Source organism: Suillus bovinus (assembly GCF_016758785.1).
Source record: "Suillus bovinus strain UH-Sbo-P2 chromosome Unknown EDB93scaffold_105, whole genome shotgun sequence".
In the NCBI taxonomy this organism is placed as follows: domain Eukaryota; kingdom Fungi; phylum Basidiomycota; class Agaricomycetes; order Boletales; family Suillaceae; genus Suillus; species Suillus bovinus.
The window spans coordinates 68,655-92,885 of record NW_024542161.1 but is presented as its reverse complement, the minus strand read 5'-3'; the positions used below and the strand labels follow the sequence as shown (position 1 = coordinate 92,885).

Sequence of the window (24,231 nt, the reverse complement as noted above, 5' to 3'; positions counted from 1 at the left end):
GCAGAGCATTTCGGAATTACTGATCTTGGTGCTGTGATGAAATATCTGGGGATCCAGTTCATCCGCGACCGCAAAACACGTGAACTATGGATGCATCAGGAGGACTATATCCTGTACTTACTTGACGAGCATGGGATGACCGGCTGCAATGCTGTGTCCCTTCCAATGGACCCCGTGTTTCCGTTCAGGCGACCAACAGATGTTTTCCCACATGTTGAAGATCTCTCAATGGAGTACAGGAAGCTCATCGGCGAACTTCTTTACCTCACCATGTATACTCGCCCCGACATCGCTCTTGTCGTCATGCGGCTCTCTCAACACAATGCATCACCCGAATCCAAACACTACGCAGCGGCTAAACATGTACTTCGTTATTTGGCTGGGACAGTCACCATGCGAATGCACTATGGGGGTACCGGGATCAATCCCAATCTCCATGGCTTCTCTGACTCAGACTGGGCTTCTTGTCCCGAGGATCGCGTGTCAGTATCAGGCTACGTCTGGTTTCTCAACGGTGGCCCAGTCTCACACTCCGCCAAGAAGCAAACAACTCAGGTGTTGTCATCCACCAAGGCAGAATATATGGCACTTACTGCAGCCATCCAGGATGGCCTTTGGCTGAAGTCACTCTTTGGTTGCCTTAAATTCACCCTCTCCTTGCCATTACAACTCTTCACTGACAACACCTGGTGCCATTGCACTTTCCAAGGAGGCGGCTAATCACATCCGCACAAAGCATATCGACCTACACTATCATTTCATCAGATGACACATTGAAGAGAACTCCTTCATACCCATCTGGCTCTTGACACACAAAAACACTGCGGACATCTTCACCAAGGTTCTTCTGTGCCCCACCTTCATTCATCATCATTCCGGCTTGTCTTTGGTATCTCGTTGAAGGGGGTGTGTTAGCATTCAACTTCAACACCATAATTAGATTTCCCTTTTCATATCAGACTCTTTACATACGGCTTATAGTTTGTTTGTCTTTGTTTGTTTGTACCTCAGCGTCTTTGTCCATAACGCTGAGGTATGTTCGATGTATCCTGCACGCCGCTCTTGTCTCACACTATTTTGTCTTTAGATCTTGTTTCTAGGTACTTGGAATATTAGTGTCATTGTCCATAACACTGAGATCTTGTTTCTAGTTTCACTGTTAACAAAAAAGTGGTTATAGACTATGTGAATGAAGTAGTCTTCAAGTAGTACATACTGATCTACAATTTTATGTTGCTGAATCTGCACAAATTTTGGGGCGACACAATTTCCTTTTGGGGTGTCACACAATTTTAGTTTTCAGGGGGGCACACAAATTCAATTTTGGGGGCACAATAATATTTGTGCAGATTCAGCAGCATAATTATAATCAATAGCAGTGTCGCTGAGTCTTAAGTTGGAGGCTGAATACACTGCCCTTTTGGATGTGACCCATGATATCACCTGACCTTCCCACCAGTCAGTGTTCTGCCGGTCGCCAAATGTTCACCAAAGTCAGTGAATGTACATGATGGTGTTGGAAAGTTCCAGGAACCCCTTGGTAGACATTTTAAGGACCAATTTTCACACAAGCCATTTAAATACTGATGTGTCATGGCACGTTTACAACAATGTCTTGAAAACCAGTGCATCAGGAAAACCCTCCTGCACAAAGCTAGACAAAGATAGTCAAAATTATGTGAACTTCGATAAAAAGACAAGAATATTACAAACTATGAATAAGATCAATAATTTCTTGCTAAAATTCAACATTCTATAACGAAGTTATAATGTGCTATCTAATTGTCACAAATGTATGACGATCAATATAAGAATTAACAAAAAAAGTGTTACATTGTTCGAGGACTTCGCTACTTGTCCATTGATGAGGTGTGACAGGTCCAAACTTGGGAATAAGATGAACACTTCAGTGGATATTTGCGACAGGTATAATGCTTGCAACTCTCTCACCTGATTATACAACACGGCTGACTTTGAACATTCCATGGTTTGAATCAGGTGTAAGAGGAAACCGAGTGAACCACTCTACATAGGCAAGATGTTTGGGAGGCTGGATTGTGGTAGGGAACATCATTGGGATAGAATTCTTCAGGATCAAGAATATGACGTGAATCTGACCCACACGGTAGCCTGTTGAAAATATATCATTTGTGACTGTCTATCATCCTCGAGAATCACAAACTGACCTTCAATACCTACAGAACAGCCAGTCCCATCATTAATAAGCATGGTATCAAATCGTGCTGGGACATCAGTGCCTGTTTGACTGGTGGCTACATGGTGAGGCTTGATGTGCATGCTATCCACCATGACACACCGATCACCATGTCCCTGTGCATCAACAGATTGCCATTTGACTATGTGATACATGGGAAGTGTGTGGAATGGAAGGTGAATTGTGGCAGCAAGATCTTCGAGGCAGCGACGAGTGGTGGCTTCATGTGGATGATGCAGTTGTGCAACATATTTTGCAAGTGCCTCGTGAAAGTATGTGGCCCCATACTCCATGACTAATTTCTGAATTGGGACACCTTTCACACTCAGATGCTTCGTTAATGTTTGAACACAGTCGAAAGACAGGTTTGGTGGACATGGTTGGTGTCGAATGAGATTGTTGTGGAGGCGCCATGTGACATACCTCTCATGTCAAACAATCTTTCCTTTGCATTTGAGCCATTGAGTCATTTGGACAAACTCATCTTTGTGGTTCATCGCACGATACACATCTTTGGCCAAGTCAATATGAAGGTGTTCAGTATATTCTGTATTATAATTGGCAGTCGTGCCAAAAGTTTGGATCATCAACATATAGTGCCGGGCTGCATGGAGCTTTGGGAGATTGAAATTGTTTTGTATTCCATGGTCAACAAAGATCTGCTTGTTGTCATGAAAAAGATCAAGAGCTTCCACAAGGAGACTCAATGTTTCAGAGCTATGGCAAGGATATTGCGCGAGGTACAAGAAGTCAAGTAAACCTCTGATGGCTTGTATGAGACGACTCAGTGCAAGTTGGTTGGGGAGTTGGATGTCGACGATGATGCCAAGTAGAAAACAGCATATCTGGCTATGCTCCGTACCACTAATTCATGAGAGGCTAGTGATGCCTTTTGTAAATAGATGAATATGATGATTTGGGGGGAGCCTCCAACATCTGGCATCTATTTTGGCTGCTCCAAATGCCTCGGCCAGCCAACCAAGGAGATGCTTGATTAGACCTTGATATAATTGGTGGAGTATATCTGGTGTGACAGCTTGGAAGATGTTAGTATAGGGTAGGGGCTCCCAGAATGGATGTATAATAGGCTTAATTCCAGCTTCACGGCATGTACACACAAATTCAATATCTCCATAGTCAATTGCAGCCAATGCATCAAGGACAACATCAAGGTTGTGCATCTCGAAAGGTGTAGCAATGCTTCCAAGTTTGTCTGGTGGTATGTCGCATTTGGGACATTATGTGGCTTTGACTCCTGTAGCCAAGACTTGCTCAGGGTAGTCACCAATGAAACAAGAAAATAAGGGATGACCACGACGCAGGATACCATCGCCACTTTTCATAACAATACCATCTAAACCAGCTTCCTCCAGCGGTGCTAAGATATGGCCCATGCACGCGTGATACAGGTTTGCAATGGTTCGGCGTCATGAAGCCTTGTTGGTGATGTGCTTGAGACAGGTGGTAGGAAGATAAGCAAGAAGAATATGGGCACGGCGAGAGGGCTTTCAGGGAATTTCCTTAGAAATATTGCCGATAGTAAGGTAGACAGGGTAGGCTGTTTTATTTCTGAACATCGTCACTTGAGTCTTGTCACTCGAGATGATAATTGGAATGATAGTAGCACCCAGTTTGCACTGATCAAGCTTTTTCTATTTAATATGTCAGTTACGTTCAATGAGCGGAAGTCTTCAAAATGCAAACTTACCTGGGTATCCCACTACCATTTACCAGTATGCATATCATGGAACAATCGGACAGTTTGTTCCTTGTCTGCATAGTGGTGTTCTGGTGTGAAGACCAGAAAATCTGCAAAATCTGGGTCGCCATACAAAGCCTTGACACACTCTATAACATCCCTATAGAAAATGTCGAAGGCCTCGCCTGCAATGACAATTTGTTCACGCCTGAACTTTGGGTGAACAGGAAGCTGCTTGTCGATTATCTTGTTCAATTCCCTTGAGTTTTTGTAAGAAAGACCAAGCTTTTCATGGAGCTGGCAACAAAAATAGACAGATTATCTACAACACATGTGAGATTAATACACAATCACTCACTCCATTGATACCGAGTAAGTCCGAAAATGCAGTTGAAGTTGGACCGCATAATTTAGCCCATCGTGCAACTTCCCAGTCCACCCAAGAGTTGAAGGGGGCATAGGGATTCATAGTGTCATTGATAACGGTAGCATATGCAGTGTTAGCATTGCAGATGTCATCTTGTGGGACAGGCTGCCCTGCTTGAGCATCAGGGTATCACACAATAGTGATTTTACCTTCCTCAGGCTCAAGCACATGTTGCTCGATCTGCTGATGCAACCCACGATCCTGGCTATTCATCTCTGTGTTGTCTTCTTCAGCAGCTCCAAGTTTGTCCTCTAAATCCCTTCCAGTTATGGGGGGTTCCCATTCAGCATTGTTGAGGCCAGGTATATCATCCTTGGAATTTGAGCTGTCACTACTTTCACTGCTACTGGCATACTGTCCCATGTTGTCAGTCCATTCAATTTCATCTTCCTTGTAAGTACCAAAGAAGTCTCCTTCAAACTCAGGTTGTCAATCATCAGCTACTTCAATTTCCATAGGATCATCTGAAGGAGTTGGAGTAAGAGAGCAGACATTTGAGCGTGATGCAGCAAGCACCGCCATGCAGCATCGATTCCTGGTTTTAGCCAAATGTTGACTTAAGCCCGTGGCCGAAAAAGTAGTGTAGCATCCAGTGCATTGGACCATAGTGATAGCAGGGAATTGTACACCAGTACCAGATACTACTACCCCATCCACTGTTGATGTCATTTTTTAGGCTCCACAATGATATATTGTTCAACAAGTCTGGAGGTCAGATTCGCACACAATAAGATGGACAGCTCACCACCCTCATCTCCTGTTCAGTCAAGCAGTCCACCTTCATCCCCTGCTCAAATGAACAGTCCCACAATTCAGTCTTCACCTGACTCCTCAAGTCCATCAGGAATGACTCTCTGTAATTCAAGCCAAAGATCAGTCTCCTCAGGCTCTTTAAACTCAATTAACACAGTGTTAAATGCCTCACATCTGAGTGTTTCACAGCAAAGCAAACCTGCACCTTCTCAAGCAGATGAGAGCCTATTCTTCAGGAGTGACAAAATGTCAAATTCTCAATTGTCAAGGAAGTATCTTTCATACCCCACCAATCCAGCTCCATTGGAGCTTCATTATGCAGCTCAGGTGATGAAGTCAAAATTCCAACTGGAATTCTCATTGGAAGAAACACAGAAGGTATGATATATTTACTTCCAGACACCAATAACTCACTGATATGGTCTGAAAGCTTCAAGAACAATTGGAGAGCGGCCTCTCCCAATTGTCAACTCCAACCTTGTACAAAGGATACAAGGCCAAGCTCGCAAGTCGTGAGGTTGCGCGCCAACGCATGGTGTTGGCAACATGGGAAATTGATGAGGCCACACAATATGAAGCATTCCTCATGAGCATCTATGGTGAAAATGAACAACAGTTCAAGATGGCAGAAGGGGAATTGCAGGGCTTCAAAAGAATTTTTTCACAGTGTGGCCAGGCAGAACTTGAAGACAATAAGCAATATCTTCAAGCCGTCTATGAGGACAAATGCGAGATCCTCCATGTCAGTAGTACCCAAACTGACCAGATTGCAAAACTCCTCAGTTCACGTGTCAAGCAGGCATTTTTGAAGCCTACTGCAGCATTTCCTCTTCACCCTAACAGTGGACTTCCCTGCATCGGCACTAGGGAACCCTCTGAACCCTCAGACCCAGAGATGTCTGATGAATCTTATCTAGACGAGTTACCAGAAGGCTCGGATCATGGCTCTGAAGATTCATCCAAAGGTGCGGGCTCTGAAAAGTCAGCTGGCTGATAATCGCCCTTCCAGCGGTATGGGAAATCCTCAATTCATGAGTATTCAACTCATCACAAGTTACAGGCTCCCTTTTACCACTCAAATCGCACTTCTTGTCCTACATTCAAACTTTTTTTCTCATACAATCATTATTGATATGGAAGTATCTATTGTGTCCTGGTGATTCGTGAATTCATATATGCACTTACAATGTACTAGAGATTACCCCTTGTGTTGTTGTGTTATTACACTCTTTATCATCCAATGAGAAGTATTACATTTCCTCATGATACAATTGCAATACAATTTGCATATGGAAGGCTGAACGTTCGAACAGAATGTTCCATATATGTCACTCTTCCTTGTACCTGTGTTGATTACCCAATTATAATGCTGCTTGCCTGCCAAGTCCCCTGATCCTCCTCAATGTAAACATGATCAAATACAGTTTCGCCCAACCAGTAGTACACTCATGACAAGTCAAGTATTCACCTCCATTCCCCATCTGTTATTGTACGTGAAATACTTGTGCCCTCTCTTACCTGTTTACTAATATCAACCAATTAGCAGCGCAATTGTTAAGCATCGGACTGCGATCACATGACTAGTATCCAGTTCTACTTAATTTTTTATTATGTACAAGGGCCTTTCTACAACATGTTTCTGGCGCGTGATGCCAGCTCTCCCACCGTGATCACCATCTTCTTTTTCCCTACTGCCATTCTTTTCTCCAAGCAAAGTATGCAGGCGCAGGATAATGATGACTTGGGCAATCCACACTTCCACAACCAACTTCGAGATGAGTTTTTCTTGTCGTCAGGCTATGATGAATTTACAGATGGAATTACAAGTTTGAACAGTGAGTACCAAAGTTAGTAGAACATCAACCGCTTGTTAACAGATCAAGCAGATAACGTCATGTCTCCAATTTCACGATTCCTCCATATCACAGACCCCCAATACATGACAACTACAGGTAGTCTACCACAGTCGCTAACAGATGAGATAGATGCTGCACCATCATCTAGCTCTAGCATACCCATCCCTGGGCCATCGTCTGCCAGCAACCCACTCAATGCTGGTGACAACATCCACTCTTTAATTCCTTACTCAGCCCAACTCGACTCTTTCTACCATCCACCAGTTCCTCAGTTGCCGGCAGAGTTGTCACAGCCTGAGCATCCTGAGAGACATAGGCGCCCTTGACCCTCTGTCACACCATACTTCATACCTGAGCCCAGAGTTTCTCAGCCGTCTCAGCCAACATCCACAATGGCTGCCCTCGATACCATGCAGCACTTCATACCTGAGCCCAGAGTTTCTCAGCCATCTCAGCCAACAACCACAACAGCTGCCCTCAATACCATGCAGCCCATGATGCCCCCTACCACTATTCCCGCCGCTGTGCAGCCAACCACAGCCCTTGTTGTCATTAATGTCAGGCCAAATGTGAAAAAACAGATTGTAGATCGTGCAAAGTGAAGAATCCCAAGATTTGTCTTGACGGCATCTGCAATGGCTGGTACGGATGCCGAGAAGGCTGCACTTGTTTCTCTCGCGATCTCAGAGGCAGCATCTGTGCCGGGTATGAATGGTATATTTTTTACAAATAAGTTGCTGATTTGGATACTAATTCATATTTATGTAGTTACAGTCAAAACAACTAGTAATCAACGTCAGCAGGTGGTGGTCATGTGGAACAACACTTTTCGCAAACTATAGGTCATGGTATGGAGTTGTCTCGCCTTGGGCTACAGCTTCTACCCCCCACTAGACTCCAGTCTCACGCCGGTCCAATTTGTGGCCATGTCTTAACTGCATTGATTAACGATACTTGTCACCCGTTAGCCTTCATGCACAAGTTCACAGTTGATGCAGTATGTTTCACTTTTATTTTCAAATACATGCTAATTTTGATCTTTTTTTTCAGGATGGGAATGTCACCATACTTGATGGGGTTCTCGATAACCCCTTGATATTTCATGTCGCTATCCGTTTCATATGGTGCAGTGACCTCTGCATCTCGGAATTCCTTTCCACCTCAATGTTGCACTGACTCCAACAACTCAATTATGCCATCGCTTCTATTGGAGCAGTTGCCAAGTTAGTGCTGCGGGAGCAGATTCCCCATCCACCGGACATCCTGCCATTCACGCAACTTGAAGGGAGCAAGACTTTCAATGACACCATGCACCATATCGGTAACCTGGACAGCATCCAGAAAATTGTGTTCGACTACCAGAAATCTCACATGCTAAACGTTGGGGACTTGCAGGTCTCATCCACCAACATACTAGCTTGTACTCTATCTTCGAGTTCCACACAAGCACTAAGGTGCCCGCAGCAAAGTTGTGATCTCAGATGGTGTTTCGGAACTTCGTTTCAAATTCTCAGATAGACTGGAACCTTGCTTTTGTGACTTTGTCTTTGACGGAATCTAGATCTTCCTGCCGCTTCATAAGTTGGCAGGTGCGCCATGCTATAAGTTCGTTGAAAGTTAGTTTCTCTTGGTTCGGTAAGTCAACTAAGAAGGTTGCTTTGGCGAGATCAAAAGGAAAGATTGGTTCTACTCCATGTACCATGAAGTACGGCGAGAGTCCGGTGGATACCTGGAGTTACTCTCTCGGCCCATAGTACCAGCGTGCGCATATTGATACCAGCGAGACTCATCCCCCTCACAACTTTTCATGATGGCCTCCCAGACATCTCGGTGACGTCGCTCAATGATTCCGTTAGCTTGCGAATTGTACGGTGATATTCGGACATGGTTGATGCCGTATCGTGTGACGAGGTCCTCCATTGCTGATATAATGGTTGGGGCATTGTTGGTGACGATTTTGGTGATTGGACCCCATCTGCAAATTAGCTCTTCAAAGATAAATGATGCGACGATCTTCGCAGATTCCTTGCGGAGCATTCGCCATTCCGGATATGCGGTGAGTGCACAGCGAGCGTGAATGATTCGGTCAAACCTGCCGGCCCTCAGCATCATCATAATGTCGATGTGTACCCTTCGGAATATTCCTCCAGGTATCGCAACTATCGACGGGATGTGCAACTTCCGGGTCTGTTGGATCTGGCACTCATGACATCTCCTGTTATACCATTTGATGTCATTGGTCATTAGTGACCACCAAAATCTGAGAAGAAGACGGGTTCGGATCGTAAATACTCCCTTGTGCCCAAGGTCATCATGTGCCTCTTTGAGTAGCTGATACCGCTTCACTTCAGGGACAACGAGCTGATGCTTCCTCTGCATATGTTTCCTCCATAATCTCCCGTCGAAGATGAAATACTGTCGAGATGCGCCAACGAAAGTCTCGAATTCTTCGTCCGAAAGTTCTGAGGGTCGTTCTCAGTTCTCTAGGAATTTCTGAATTTTCAAGATTCTCACATCTTGCACTTTAGCAATCTCGGAGCGCAGGATGCGGATATTGTCAGAACCACCTTCAATGGTACCTAAAAACACGGAAAGGACGGGGGGACGGGTTAGCAGGTTTGGTACGGATATGGTATACGGGTAGTGCGGGTTATTGGAGTCTATCCGTGCAACAGCATAAGTGCAGTCGTTGAGAATTTCCATAGAAAACGAGTATGAGCGGTCGAGCCAGTCCTCATGGTCATCGCTTTCGTCCGGATCTTCGGGTGCATGAGGTCTCCTTGAGAGTCCATCAACACCTGCATGCTTCGCTGTGGGAACATGAATTAGCGAGAATTGGAATAAGAGAATACCAGTGATCCATTGGTTGATCGTTGTGTTAGGCTGGAGATCAGGGTTATTCATCATCCCTTTAATATACTTCACGTCGACCTCAACCGTGAGGTTGGTGACACCGAAAAAACTCGGACTGCACAAAGTGTGTGGAACAATCCATATAACTCGAGTTTTGCTTGTGAATAGCGGGTTTCTACTTCTGTAAGTGCAATGGATCCGAAGCGGTTCGGGTAGTGTTTTCTGTCTTCGCCAACTTGGAGAAGAATAAATCCTATGGCAATGTTGGAGGTGTTGACGGCAAGGATGACTTCACGACCACATTCATAGTTGATCGGACGGAGTGCGGGAGACTCTAATATCAAGTCCTTAAGTGTCTGCATTGCTTCCTGCTGTTCCGATCCCCATATGAATACTGCGTCCTTGCATGTAAGGTTGACGAGAGGTCGGGTGATCTTGGAAAAATTCTTAATGAAGATACGGAGGACTCCGCATGTTCTGAGGAAGCCCCGCACTTGTGTGACGTTGCTACACTCGGGCCAATCTCGGATTTTCTGCCCTTTGGACTCTTCCGGAACCCTGCCTTCAAATGTGCATTTGTGACCAACAATGATAGTGGTTGGCATGGCTAAAATGAACTTAGTAGCAGATACAGTAACACCAACGTTTTCGAGCCTCTGGAGTATGTGGTTGATTACCCTGCAATGCTCCCATATGAACCGGCAGATTCCCAGGTTCTCCGGAATAGTCTCGTATGAGCCGTCAGCTCGCTGATACCGAGTTTTTACTGATTTAACGGGGACATCATCAATAAACGGAGAAGTATACTCTGGTATCTTGTGCTGCAGAATGAACACCGTATCCCCTTGGTATACTTGGACTGCGTTAGCATGACCTTGTGGCAGCGTAGTTAACCGATGAGGTCTGAGTGGGGTTTCGAAGGTTGTCAGGTCGTGCGAGTCCTCGTGCAAGGCTCACTGATCATAGCCTGAGTACAGATCCATCATACCATATACTGTGTATCCTGTGAAGGACTCGGCGAGTTGCTCAATGAATGGCGGGACCGAGGAGTCTCGTATGCTTACTGCATTGAGCGGCTGCAAGTCATGAACTAGACACAGGGACTTTCCGTCTTTCTTGACAACGCAGAACCAGCGAGAGCAGTATGCGGCGGTAGACGGTTCGTAGACTCCGGAGTCAATTTTCTCTTTAATGATTCAGATAACTTTGCCGACGGTTGCGGGTGGAATAGGGATGTTGTGCTGAGACCATGGGGTATGTGGGATCATTGGAATTCTGTACGGCAGAAAATAGGTTTCATTGAGACGTCCGTGTTCGCTCGCGTCCCAAGCAAATGCCATTTTGTGTGCTCTAATGAGCCAACGTATGAGCTTCAGTTCTTTGGGCCATAACCAATTTGCCAGGTCTAAGTCTAGGTTGTCAGATCTCTCTTGCGTGTAGCGGATGCCCGGAATGAAGTCAGGCGGAATGGATGGCAGTGTAGGCATGCTGGCCAAAGGATCATCAGGTAATTTCCTTATAACTCTATATTTGGGGGCCATAGCCGTTTGTACAGTCCGGACTTTCTTCGCGACTGGCTTATAGACCAGCACGTGCTTGTTTTTGTTGAATGAATATACACTGTTGAAGGCATGGACAGATGAGCGGTTAAAGACCAAACAGGTTGTTACGAGATAATTATAATGCGCCGAGAGGAATGTGCGGAGTATTAGTGCTCCGTGAGAGCGAGGTTTGCACAGATAGTGTGAGGCAGTGATTAGTTTCGGAAAATAAATTATAAGGAATGATGGAGGATGCAACAGTTCGTAAGTCTCCCCGCGATAGCAGATCATCGGTACTTAAAAACCCTTCGGACTCGGATGGTCCACACACAACATATTGTGCCTACACTTAGCACACTTTCTAGCCCAAGGTTCCGTAGGTATCCTGATAATTTTGCCGGTGTTCGGATCGGTGAGCGTGACAACCAACCGTGACTCAGTTTAGACGTTGTAAGGTCTTTTATCGCCTTCCGGATATCCGGTGAAGCTGTGATTATGTCCCTTATCAGCAAACTTACGTCTGTATCCAGAATCTTATCAACGACCTTCTTTTCTGTGTCCTTATCTTCTAGCGGGAATGCATAGCGATATTGCGGTGCTTGCGATGATGATGCGGCGGCGGCCAGAGTTGCGATAGGTGCCTTAGTAGCCGGTTTTAAGACAGAGGTTCCAGGGTTCAGTGCTTTCCCAGTCTTTGCCTCTTTCACTTGTGGAGATACAATCTCCTCCATTTGTTCTGAGGTTTTTGACGATGGGCCTGGCCTCGGGCAGTGATGATACATTGACACCGTCAAACCATACACTTTTCCCCTTGTTTGTCTTCTTCACGTGCTCGGCAGTAAATACCACATATTCTTGGTTTGCATTCCAAGTGTTCAAATTCTTCCTCGTCTTCCGGTGGTTCGCTGCGGGTATGCATGAATGCAGATGAGTCGATTTCCACAACTATCTCAATGTCTGGAGCTGCGTGGCAATATAGCCCAGCCTGGACCTGAATAGTGTTAGCTCCTGTTGCTGGTGATTGACTGGCGAACGTGTTAATTCGTTGCTTCATTGATCTGTCCTCTCTTCCGCTGGGAATCCTACTACCATCTGGCATGAATACCTTACTGTCCATCTCGATTATTCTTCCGCTTGTAATGTACTCTCGGCGGTGACTGCAGTACCGAGCGATGTGGTTCCGACCCCCGCAAAAATAGCACTCGTATTGCGCATTCTGCAAGTTATATTCCTGTTTCACAACGACACCGCCGGAAGGCTGCATTATCGGAACCGTACTTGTGGACATGTGGGGAGCTTGGCTAGTTGTCCGAAGAGGTATACTGGTGGCGACTACTGCTGCTGCTCCCGGTAGTAAGAATACTGCCGCTTCGTATACCTTATCCATTGGGTATGGTTCATCGGGGTGATGCGAGGTCATCATGATCTCTAAGTGCCTGCGGATGTTAGTACTTGTAGTATTGTGAATACCCTCTAGAAACAAGTGGTCTCGTTCGAGCTCAGCAAGCTTCTTCTTTACCATTAAGAATTTTGACACTTTCAGAAAGCTCCGGTAGTATGTACCGAATTCGTCGCGAGTCCAGATTGGAATCTGAGCTTGTTCTGTGCACAGGTTTTCTAGGTCTGTACGCATGTAATGTCGGTCTCCCTCGCATCCTGGGTACAAGAGTTTTAGTGCGTTGTAGAACTTATTTCAGTCTCTCAGTCCCGCTTCTTCTAATATTTCCCATGTTTTGGACTCATCCACGGGCGCATAGCAAATGGCTGCTTTTATGCGCGCTTTGTCTCTGAGACCCGCATGGTCAGCAAGTTGGATGACATCTTCCAAGTATGGGATGAGATGGGTAGGTGTCCCATCGAATTTCGGAGTGGTGTCCGTACTGCGGAGGGGCATTCTAAATGGTGCAGATGACATAGCTGCAGGTTGCAAGGTGGGTAGCGATATGGGTTTTGTTGTGGTTAGCTGCGAAGAGGCTGTGATGAGTGGAGCGATATTCAGAGCGGGGATCTTTGGTCCAGATAGTGAGGGTAGGGCTGCGACGCATTGTCTCGGCGAAGGTTTCGGTAGTTGCGGGGTTACATCAAGAAAAGGGTTATCTGGTGATGGCGTGCAGGGAAATGTCGTGTTGTGGCTTTCTGAATCTAAATAAAATAAGGAGTGGATTAAATTTAAAGGATTGCCTGTGTCTTCTTCTTCCCAACGTTCGGTGAGCTCGGTAGAGTTGAGGGTACTCGGGGAGAGTTGCCGTATCACAATATTTTCAGATGACGACAAATCTGGGATGACCGGTATCAAAATATCTCTTGGAATAATCTCTAATGTCTGGAGAAAGCGGTGAGGATTAATCCGAAGTTGTTTATCTCCGACTGTAAAGGAGTCCCTCGCGGTGTCCTGCATGATGTGGGAATCATGCATGGACATGAATACTAGGTGACCCTCAAAAGATAAAGTCTGTTAGCTTAGTCCTCAGACTAGTCAACCCATACCTTGGTTTCAAACCATGGTCCATATTTCCAGTTTTCCCCAAGTTTTATGATCTGAATATGTTTTGACGAAAAAAAAAGTCTAATGTGAGATGGGAATCACATTTAGACCTAGTTGATGTGAGAAGAGAAATGAAGGTTAAGGTATAGCCTTGCCTTTGGCTTATTCACTTTGGCTAGAGAAAACCATAGAGAAAAGTACAAAGCCTATAAAAAACCTATCCAAAAAGACCGTGTTTCAATTCCTGCCAACTGTCTTATTTTTGCTACCTACTTTTCTCTAGTGTTTCTTTACTTTAATTTTTCATTAGGATGCTTTGACTCACCTGACACTTCATAAAATTGTACCCATAGGGTATGATGTCATTATGATGTCATAAGACTCCACAGATACTCCTGCAGGTATTCTGTTGAAAGATATTATGTCATCAAGCTCTAGATTATTCTACTCTACAATGACATCATTCATGATGTCATTTCCTTCTAGAATATTCTGCTCCACAATGACTCACTCTGACTCACTCATGGAAGGTTCTGGAATCTTTTGCTCCACAATGATGTCACTCTTGATGTCATTATGATGTCATTACTCCACATTCCAGAATGTTCTGCTCCACAATGATGTCATAGCTCCATCTTTCACTTGTATTTTATTCTTTTATTGGGTTTGACCCAATATTTTGATTGGTCCTTCTTATTTTTTATTGTTTGTGAACCTAGGTTACTTTCCCACACAAAATGTATATAAGGAGAGCCCATTCTCCCCCCAAAAAAATATGATCTCCCATTTGTAGCTATCTGCCTATCAGATCTTTCACTTGCAAAGTTAGTCCCTTTGAAGTGAGACAAGTGCAGGGAAAAGAATTCCCTTGAGATTATAAGTTTCTTACCTTAGAAACTTATTTAGTGCTATAGACCAAGCGTTCTTGGTCATATATATAGTCTGAGACCCCTTTGTCTTATTGCTCTGTGCCCTTTGACTAAGCGATCTTAGTCATCTATCATATTGTTGAGACCACGTCTCACTAGTTGTCCCATAGACCAAGCGATCTTGGTCAAGTTATAGTCCCCTTTGTTCAAGCGATCTTGAACATATATTGTATATTTGAGACCATTGTCTCACAGTCAGGTGTCCATAGACCAAGCGATCTTGGTCATATTTCGTATATTTGAGACCACGTCTCACTAGTTCCAGTATCCAAGTCCAGAGCCTAGAAGGAGATTTCCTAGGCAAATACATTCCAGAAACCGAATTACATGTCTAGAAGCTTATTCCTAGACAAGAGATTTGAGTTTCAATAAAGAAAAGTAAAGCTCCAGCTAGGTTGATCTTTATAAAAAGATTAGTTTAGCGAGCCTCCCAAGAACTCACACGTTATCTACCACGAAATAGGAAAAGTTGTAGACCATGTTAATCGAGGACTGGCAAGCAGTCTTATCCAAAGTGTAATTGTGGTGTCATTACATTTACACGACTTTATATAAGACCCTCGGTTATTAAGACAGCGGTGGGCTCCAGTTGTAAAGAGTAGATCTGGGCTGGGCTCTACTGAATGTGAGTCCCTAGTCCTGAGAGATGTGAGTATGCTTCGTCCCAAGAGACAACCTAAGAACTACCTTGATAATGCAAGGGAAGTCTTATACAGTTAGAGAGTAGACAAGATATTGGAAGAAAACCTCTTTAATGTTTGTCCGTAGTTCCGAGACTATTTCTGAAGTACCGAGGAACTTGTCCGATGCGACCGAAGGTCGTCCAAAGCTGCGAAAGTGTTGTCCAAAGTAGCGCAATGCCTTCCGAGGCTTGCGAAGGCTGTCCGAAGGTCAATATATGTTGGTGTGTCGATGTGTCGGTATGTCGGTGTGTCAAATAACAGTATAAGACTTTGCGAAACATCCAAAGTCCGGAACGACACTAATCTATCGGAACTCAAGAATAAACGAAGTGCAAAATTGGCAGCGGTCTAGCCAAACAATCGTTCTGAATGAACAAAGATTGATTGCGCAGTTACGATTATACTGAGGTGACTCTACTAATTACTATTCGAAGTATGGGAAGTGAAGTGTCCTATCAGTAGCCAGTGAGCAAGATTATATCCTACTTCCGTGAGAGACCAGAATCCATAGGTGAAACTAGTAGCGAGATAAGCAAGTCCAAACCTATGAAATAAGCCGCGATGCATACTGCTTATACGTATTCCGAGGCTCCCGACAGGATGCCAATGGAATTGTTATCCGTGTAGCATTAAGACATAGTCAACATATAGTTAGAATAAGGGAAAACACACCAGTGAAGTCAAAAGGATGAGACGTAGGTGTTGGATTGCCTGGTTTCGAGCCCAGCGCCGCAACCATCATTACAGTGTCCTGCAACTCAACAGAAGTACCTAGTACTACCAAGAAATGCCAAACACGTGAGCACCAACTTGTGATATCATGATGACTAATTTAAAAGTATTGTCTAGTTACCAAACCACAAGATTCTGATGAAGGCCGCATGAGCCCTGTCGCACAAATGAAAGGTCAGTCAGCTTCATCTTAATTGTATTTGGTAGTTCAGCAACCTTACAGGTGTGGCAGGAAGAGAAAATGAGCAGCGGTCAGGCTCTTCCCAGCAGGCAATTGACAATGGTTTTTTAGCAGATGAGCCCATCAAGGAGGTCTCTGATTTCCAACCTAGTCACAATGACTCGGAGGAGGACAGTGAGGAGGAAATCGAAGACGATTTGGAGGAGCCCAAGTCCTTATCAGCTGAAGTAAGTGTCATTGTTGTGCTTACTGTTGACAGTAACTGATCATACCTTCAATTGGCTTCCCTCAGACACCAGTGTTTGTTTCAAGGTTGAAAGCCGAACGTGCTAATTTCATTTTGACCCAACCAACCTGGCCTTCCACAACCACCTCAAAGAAGCTGACACAAATGGTTGAACCATTCCCCTTCCCATCGTCTCAACCAAGGACTACCAAGGTAAGTTGACTCAGATATCTACTTCTGTGTTGAAATTATAATACCACCCCTCAGATAAACAAAACTCAGTCTGCACGTGATCATAAACGAGCAAATGAGGTGAGTGAAAATTCTCTCGCAGTTATTTTTTGCACTCAAATGATTTGCATCCTCTGCAGACACCTGTCTGGGCAGATACTCAAGTTGTCGTGTCAGACAAGGAACCTAAGCTGACGCGGACTGCTGAATCATTCCCCTTCCCATTGTCTCAACCAAGGACTACCAGGGTAAGTTGGCTCGGATATCTACTTCCTCGTTGAAATTATCATACCACCCATCAGACAAAAAAACTCAGTCTGCACGCAATCATAAACGAGCAAATAATGTGAATGAAAGTTCTCTTCTTCATTTAATCGATACCGATCCTCTGCAGACACCTGTCTGGGAAGTTGTTGTGTAAGATGAGGAACCTGAGGCTGCCATGGCATCATATGACCACAGTGACTCTGAAGAGGATGACCCAGATGCTCCTATTGATTACTCTGGAAGGCCCAAGGTCGTACAGTCGGACACTGGTAAGTTAAAGCTGACGGATCAAGATATTGACACCCATCGTGTGGTCCAAAGAGCAATATTAGAGGCAAAAGTTCACATGACATTTGTCAACAGCTATCCGGAGCTCACGGAGAAGAGCCTTTTCATGCGGGATGTACTCTTAACAGCAGCTCATGTCTGCGGTGTTTCACCTATCCAAGATCGCCTCAAGAGTGATGACTCATATGTGACAGCTCTCGCCACGCTGGTACGCTCAAGAGTTAGACTCTGCAATATTACTAGTTGGTTGAACCTCGCATACAGGTCGAGGCTCGAGTGCCACTTTTCCGCACTGAATTAAAAGATGATGCTTGCGCTCAAGTATCAGTGTATTATCGTCTTGGCCCTGACTGTGTCAACACTGCAAAGGCTTTGCTGATCAACCATGTCTACCACTATGAACAACATTTTAATGTAAGTGACTGTGTTCCTGGTTATGCATATTGATTTGCTCAGTGTCACGCACACTCTCCAGGAGAAGAATGACTTCATTCCGCAGTCAAAAAAGCCAATATTTTACCATATCTAATGAAGGGGCGCTACTTCAATGGGCTCAAGTCAGTCAGGGTGAAATTTTCAGACCACTTCAAGAAGATTGCGAGCAACAAGGCCCAGCAGCCTGAGGTTACAATTCCAATGGTTGCTTTAACCAGTACTTCAATATATTTATTGATCTACTCTGAGCCCAGTCCATGTACTAACAATGAGCACATAGGTGTATGCCGCACTCTTCTGGAAGGCTAATGGATCCCCATCTAAGTTCAATTTCACTGGCAATCTATTCAGCGAGGTCTACTTTTTTCACGTAAAATTTCTTGAAGACATGAAGGTGATGGCGCCACGTAAGTTTCACAAGATGTGGCTGATATTTTTGAGGCTATCCAGTGAGTTCATTTTCGTGTTGTGTTAACTCATCTGTCTGAGTCTCACACCTCACAAGGAAACTCTGCACCAGTAGCAACACTGCTTTAGTAGGATCACACAAGTCTGCAATGGCTTTCCTTGATATCAACGGCATGGACGATGAGGAGTAGATTTCTTATTTTACATCATCGCATTCACATATGTGACATATATTGTTCTCGATGTTCCTTTGTTGTCTTGCTCTCTATGAAGCTATGCCGATGTAGCAATGGTCGCGGCATTGGGCTCAAAACCACATATTTCCATACTCGCGCCAACACCCGAAACATATGTGCACATGTCTGACGCACTTTTGCACATGTCCGAGCCACTCTGTATCAGATCCGGCACATCAGACCTTCGGACATCGCATCGGCCGATCGCACTTCGCGCACACTTGTCCATCCTGTATCCTGTCCATCCGAACTAGCCTCACTAGGTGCGTAGTTATTTTCGTGCACATTTTCTGACATTTGTACCGCATTATTACATGTCCGCAACACCTCGTGTCTTATTACATAGGACATCGGACCCGAAATATATCACTACTATCTTCGCCTGTAGTTTTCCAAATTTCTACGTACTTACTTAAATACTCTGTGGTAACCCGTAGCAATCATGATCCAGTAGTTAGGGGCCGTTTCCCGACTCTGCGGATCACCCAGAATATTCTCGTAGTTCTTAGTTGGATTGCGAAATATTACCATTCGTTCACCGTCATACTCTGTCACTCGTTATAAAGTTTCCGACCTATTATCGTGAAGTCCGAAAGTCCGAAATCTCGGACATCGCACTTTGGCTTCGGACATTGGATAAGTACCTTCGGACATCATCAGATTACCTTCAGACATCGTTTCACAGCATCGGACATTTTGTTATTTGCATTACTGACACATTTTTACTACTAATACCAATTAGCAATCCCTTTAGGATCAAACGCACTTGCTCTGCAAGTATAGCAGCATAGGTCATGCTAAGATCTACCTAAATATTTGTTGTCTAGGTAGTACGATTTCTGCTGAGCCCAGCAGAGATCAGCTTTCTACACCGATATACCCTCTTTTAATGAAAACTTAATTTGTTCTTGTATAATGTTCGAACGCAAACAACAAAAACTGAACAAACCATCAAATAAGGTTCTCATAACACTCTGTAAGTTTGTGAATTTGTTTAAAATTATTACTAAATTAGTGTCCATGAGTAGGATCTGGTGGGGCAGTAAAAAAGATTCTCTAATCTGCTAAGTTGTCTACTTTTGCAAAATTACAATGTGTTAGAGAAAATTTTATTAAACTTCACATACTTAGTCTAGGTTTGTATCAGAAGGTTTTCCTGATGTGGTCCTGTGGAGTAGTAGAGGATGCCCAGCAGTGCATTTTGTATTAGGGGTGTGATGTATGCTGTAATGATATAAGTATTTCAACAATTCTTCATAACAGACAGTGTCATGGAAGTGTTCATTTGGTTGATGCTGAAGGGACGAATGAAGAGGCCAGAGGGTTAACAATAGACATTGATATTTAGCAAGCAGCAGACGTAGCATTCGTGTTGGTCGTGGAGGCAAGACAAAATATAACAAAGGTCAGCGCTAAGGGCTCCTCAGGGTCTTACATAGGCAATTGCTCGTACCTTGAAGTGACACAACTTCTGGGAACCGGACAAGTAACAGGGATGGGTAGTGTTGCAGGCAGAGCTCTGTCATTCTGCCATGTGGCAGGGCAGAACCTCTGAGACATAATGTGGCAGGACACGTGTCCGAATTACACCATCTAATCATATTACCCCAACACACAAAAGAAAGCCTATGACGAGACTATGACCCCAAAGGATCCCACTCTGAAGCAAAAAAAAAAAAATGGCAGGACTCCCGCATATGCAGAACCAGTTCAGTGTATGATAGTGTCAATATTAATTGAGAAGCTTTAAGACTCTCTATAACGGCTACGAAGTCTGGAGGCCAGCGAGCTCTGAACACGCATGAGCACCTCATCAGGAAATTCTCACATTACTTTATTTGTCCTTAAACAGACTTAATACACTTAAGTGTCTTGTTGAAAGGTGGATCTACTTGTCCAACATTTCAACTTGAATATATTCAGAAAGGAAATGTTGAGGTATATTGATATATATGTTTTATTATGCTTCACACTAGAGAAATATGAAATATGCCAGGTAAATAATGTGAGAGAGAGCAAACAAGTTTTGAGATAAGTAGGTTAAGCTGATTAAGGAGATTAAGGAATGTGAGAATTTCCTGATGCTCACGAGTCACGTGCTAGCCTTCGGTATCATATATCCACCTTGGGAGAATGCTGCTGATAGCAAGTCAGCGCAACGTCAGACGCCGTCACGCTCACATGCATACAAACAAACTTTCAGGCAGTATACAGAGGCTGCCAAGCAACCCAAGATCGACTTTGCATTTTTTTTCTTCACAACAGTCTCTCCGGTGAGAATGGTCTAAATCGATCTTGCTTCATGAGATTGATGCCGAGGTTGCTCGACTCAAAGATATTCGTAATGCAGAAAAAGTGATGGACATGGAGTTTGCCTCAGACTGGGACATAAATGGGAAAGAATTTTTAGAAGAAAAAGCACTCGACACGAAGATGGGAATTGGAATATTGATTCTATTTTGCTGTCGAATGGTAGCACGATTTTCGCAAAACATGGTTCTGCCCGGTTCTGCCAGGTTCTGCCGCCAGGACTACCTTAGAATAGTTCTGCCCACAACATTAGCCGGTCTGGTCACTGCGTAAAAGAAAGTAAAGGAATGCCGCAGAGCATGAGGCGGCATCCGGTTTGTCCCTGAGCATGCGACAATAAAAGTGCTTGGCTGCACCATACACTAATTGTGTATAAAAGCCACTCTACTCGTTTCAGCTTAGAAAACTCCACCATGAAATTTACTTCACTCACCACCATTGTCATTTCTGCCACAGCAATGGCTGGAGTAGCCATCGCATCAATACACGTGGGCGAAAACTGCCTCCCCGCCAGTGAGCACTCTTGCAGCCTGCCTAAGACCCCGCACTTACGGTTTATCCACAGATTCAGCAGTGTGCTATGTGGACCTCGACAATGTGAAGAACAACGATGTCGGGTTTTACTGCGGATCTGAAGGCACAATCATATCAATCGAACCATGCGATTGTAGAAAATGCTGTGTCGTGGATACTTGGACATCATTCAGCTGCCAAACTGTGAATCTGTCTTTCGCTGCTGCCTTTCGAGTCCGAGTGCTAATGTGATTGATTAGAAAGGAAAGCTGTGATGTAGTATCAATATTAATTACCTTGGTCATACAAGGTCTCTCCAATGACAATTTTGTAGTTGTGGTGTTTCACAACCACCCGTGTGAATTGTTCGTATCGTTCAACATGTCAGGACTCTCAGCAACATTACTGAAGATGCTATTTTTCAAGCTTGCATAACCAGTTCTCCTTGCGTCTTATAACTTCGCGACTGCGTGCGACAATCGAAATACACGTGTACATTAGAATAGACTTGCATGCGGCCCGTCAGCTGGATCAGGCTGTTATGTAGATTTAGATTCGGCGCCTGTCCCCAGCTCCTCAACATATCCACCAACTGGCAGAAGCGTGAACCTCACATCGACTACCAGAAACCCTCCATCCCAATTTCCAAACAGTTTTCAGGTAGTGAGCATCTTCCGATCCCCGGGAAGCGAGCTTACCAGCGAACAGTATTTTGCTATGCCATCATCCAACGTCCATTCTGCTAACAAGGCGCCGATGTCCCAGCAAGGACAAGATACTGGCTTCAGGCCCGTTGTGCCTCTCGAATTATCTGCTAATCGTTGGGTTCCTACGAGCGCAACTCGCAAGGGTTCGAGTCAACTTAATGTTGATTCACCTAAGTTGATCGACCGTAAGGTTAAAGCACTGCTCGACAGGCTTACGATGGAGAAATTCGAGACGATTTCAAACCAGATCATCTACTGGGTCAACAGGAGTGTGAATGAGAAAGACGGGCGAACGCTCATCCAAGTCATCCGGCTGGTGTTCGAGAGGGCAATCAGTGAGGATGTGGACGGTTGGAGTGAAATGTACGCGAGGCTGTGTCGGAAGATGATGGAGCAGATCAGTCCTGAGGTGCAGGATGCCGATATTAATGATATGGAGGGCAAGCCCATTGCTGGCGGACAGCTGTTCCGTAAGTATCTCCTCAACAGGTGTCAAGAAGACTTTGAGCGCGGGTGGTTCGCCAATGAAGCTGCTGCTGCAGCGAAGGCTTCCGACAATCATGCAACCCGGGCTGCTAATGACAAGAAGGGCACGGAGGAGGCTGAACTCTATTTGGATGAGTACTACGCTGCACAGAAGGCGAAGCGTCAGGGTCTTGGTCTCATCAAGTTCATCGGCGAGCTGTTCAAGTTCCAGATGATCACAGAGCGTATCATGCACGAGTGTGTGAAGAAGCTGTTGTGCAACGTCGAGAACCCAGAGGAAGAGGAGATTGAGAGCTTGTGTCAACTATTAAAGACAGTCGGCCAGTTGCTTGATACGCCGAAAGCCCGCGCGCATATGGACGTTTACTTCACGCGCATGAAGGAGTCTCAACATCAACTCTCGTGTGCAGTTCATGCTTCAGGTGTGTGGTATTTCGGGGTATCTTTGTCGGTTGTACTCACTGTGATCTCAGGACGTTATTGAGTTGCGTGACCGTAAATGGGTCAGCCGGAATGCTGTTACTGCGCCTACGACGATCGCCGCTGTTCACGAGCTGGCAAGATAAACCAGTGTCGCAGAAATATTTGGACTGACACTTATGTTACAGGCCGCTAAGGAGAAATCAGCTGCAGAGAAGGAGTCTTTCAACCGTCAGATAAGCATGTCCCGTGGTGGTTCTCGACGCGGCGACAACCGCAACCAAGAGCATGGCCCTGATGGCTGGGCTGTTTCAGGTGGCAGCTCTGTTCCGCGGGCACCTTCCAAGGCCGGTGATCTGTCGCAGTTCGGCAAAATATCCAAAGGCCCAGCCATAGGGATGGTAATGGGTCCGGGCGGCGTCTTCGCGGCCGGCAAGAAGAATAGCAAGCGAGAGACACTTTCCCAGACGAATTCAAGTTCGAATATGTTCTACATGCTCAGTCAGAATCCTGAACTCGCCGCTGAGGCATCTACGAAACCTAGTCGTTTGTCGAGTCGGAAACCAAGCGTTGACCTTGGCCACACTAGTGTTCCTCAGCCTACCGTACAGCGCAGGAAGCTCCAGCTTCTTCCACGGTCCGTTCATACTGAAGAGAACACCATGACTCCTTCAAAAGAAGAGCCCGAAAACGCACCTACTAGTACCGCCATGTCAGAAGCAGACGCGAAGAAGAAGGTTGATGAGGACGTGAAGGAGTTCTTTGCTGTTCGCAATCTTGAAGAGGCGGAGGTCTACTTTACCAATCTTCCTGACGAGCACCGTTTCCGGCTTGTGAACAAGCTGGTTGCGTCCGCGCTTGAGAGCAAGGAGGCGGATGCGAGATTGGTCGGTGAATTCTTCGCACAGGCTACTAGTAGTGGGCAGTGTACGCTTGAGGTTATTGAGAGGGGTTCATGCCTATCGCGGAGCTTTGGGACGATACTTGCCATCGATGCTCCAAAGGTGTTTGACTACATGGCTATTATGCTCAAGGGCGCTGGAATCGAGAATGAGCCTGAGAGACTCCGGCGGATCGCTTCGAAGCTCGAGAATAGCGACAAGCTAGTCTCTCTCGTTGCATGATCTGTCCTACTCGCATCGCACATTTTCGATTCCGCACCTGCATTTTCGTTTTCATTCCTGTTTCTGATCGTATGGCACACGTTCTTGGTGTTCTGCAAACTAATATGTACATCGCACGACACTTTTGTGTTTGTCCCTTTTTTTTTGTTGTCGTTCACTACAGCGGCATAGGCTGTAGCTAGCAGTACAGTAGGTACCAGCAATATCATTTCAGATCCTACCGTTG

The 24,231-nt window shown here is 45.1% G+C and overlaps 5 protein-coding genes across 5 annotated transcripts; 4 read left to right on the top strand and 1 right to left on the bottom strand.

The window, feature by feature from the left end:
• Positions 1-1,906: 1,906 nt before the first annotated feature.
• Positions 1,907-4,383, bottom strand: EDB93DRAFT_1243290 (uncharacterized protein; the record flags this gene model as incomplete). The annotated part of the gene is made up of 11 exons (XM_041452124.1): positions 1,907-1,945; positions 1,973-2,130; positions 2,187-2,547; positions 2,653-2,984; positions 3,150-3,428; positions 3,501-3,593; positions 3,675-3,720; positions 3,766-3,867; positions 3,924-3,935; positions 3,975-4,211; positions 4,273-4,383. The coding sequence occupies 11 exons, from the start codon at positions 4,381-4,383 to the stop codon at positions 1,907-1,909; spliced, it is 1,770 nt and encodes a 589-aa protein (XP_041302094.1).
• A 690-nt stretch (positions 4,384-5,073) lies between these two features.
• EDB93DRAFT_1255912 (uncharacterized protein) lies at positions 5,074-6,088 on the top strand (the record flags this gene model as incomplete). The annotated part of the gene is made up of 3 exons (XM_041453860.1): positions 5,074-5,197; positions 5,252-5,472; positions 5,525-6,088. The coding sequence occupies 3 exons, from the start codon at positions 5,074-5,076 to the stop codon at positions 6,086-6,088; spliced, it is 909 nt and encodes a 302-aa protein (XP_041302093.1).
• Positions 6,089-6,727: 639 nt separating this feature from the next.
• On the top strand, positions 6,728-7,552 carry EDB93DRAFT_1255911 (uncharacterized protein; the record flags this gene model as incomplete). Its single annotated transcript, XM_041453859.1, has 3 exons — positions 6,728-6,929; positions 6,981-7,236; positions 7,312-7,552. 3 exons carry the CDS (start codon positions 6,728-6,730, stop codon positions 7,550-7,552), a joined length of 699 nt encoding a protein of 232 aa, XP_041302092.1.
• Positions 7,553-16,322: 8,770 nt separating this feature from the next.
• On the top strand, positions 16,323-17,852 carry EDB93DRAFT_1108416 (uncharacterized protein; the record flags this gene model as incomplete). The annotated part of the gene is made up of 9 exons (XM_041447838.1): positions 16,323-16,347; positions 16,406-16,581; positions 16,647-16,793; positions 16,848-16,892; positions 16,952-17,059; positions 17,206-17,228; positions 17,274-17,574; positions 17,631-17,780; positions 17,823-17,852. The coding sequence occupies 9 exons, from the start codon at positions 16,323-16,325 to the stop codon at positions 17,850-17,852; spliced, it is 1,005 nt and encodes a 334-aa protein (XP_041302091.1).
• A 4,133-nt stretch (positions 17,853-21,985) lies between these two features.
• On the top strand, positions 21,986-24,005 carry EDB93DRAFT_1255906 (armadillo-type protein; the record flags this gene model as incomplete). The annotated part of the gene is made up of 3 exons (XM_041453858.1): positions 21,986-22,885; positions 22,935-23,006; positions 23,070-24,005. 3 exons carry the CDS (start codon positions 21,986-21,988, stop codon positions 24,003-24,005), a joined length of 1,908 nt encoding a protein of 635 aa, XP_041302090.1.
• Positions 24,006-24,231: the final 226 nt, after the last annotated feature.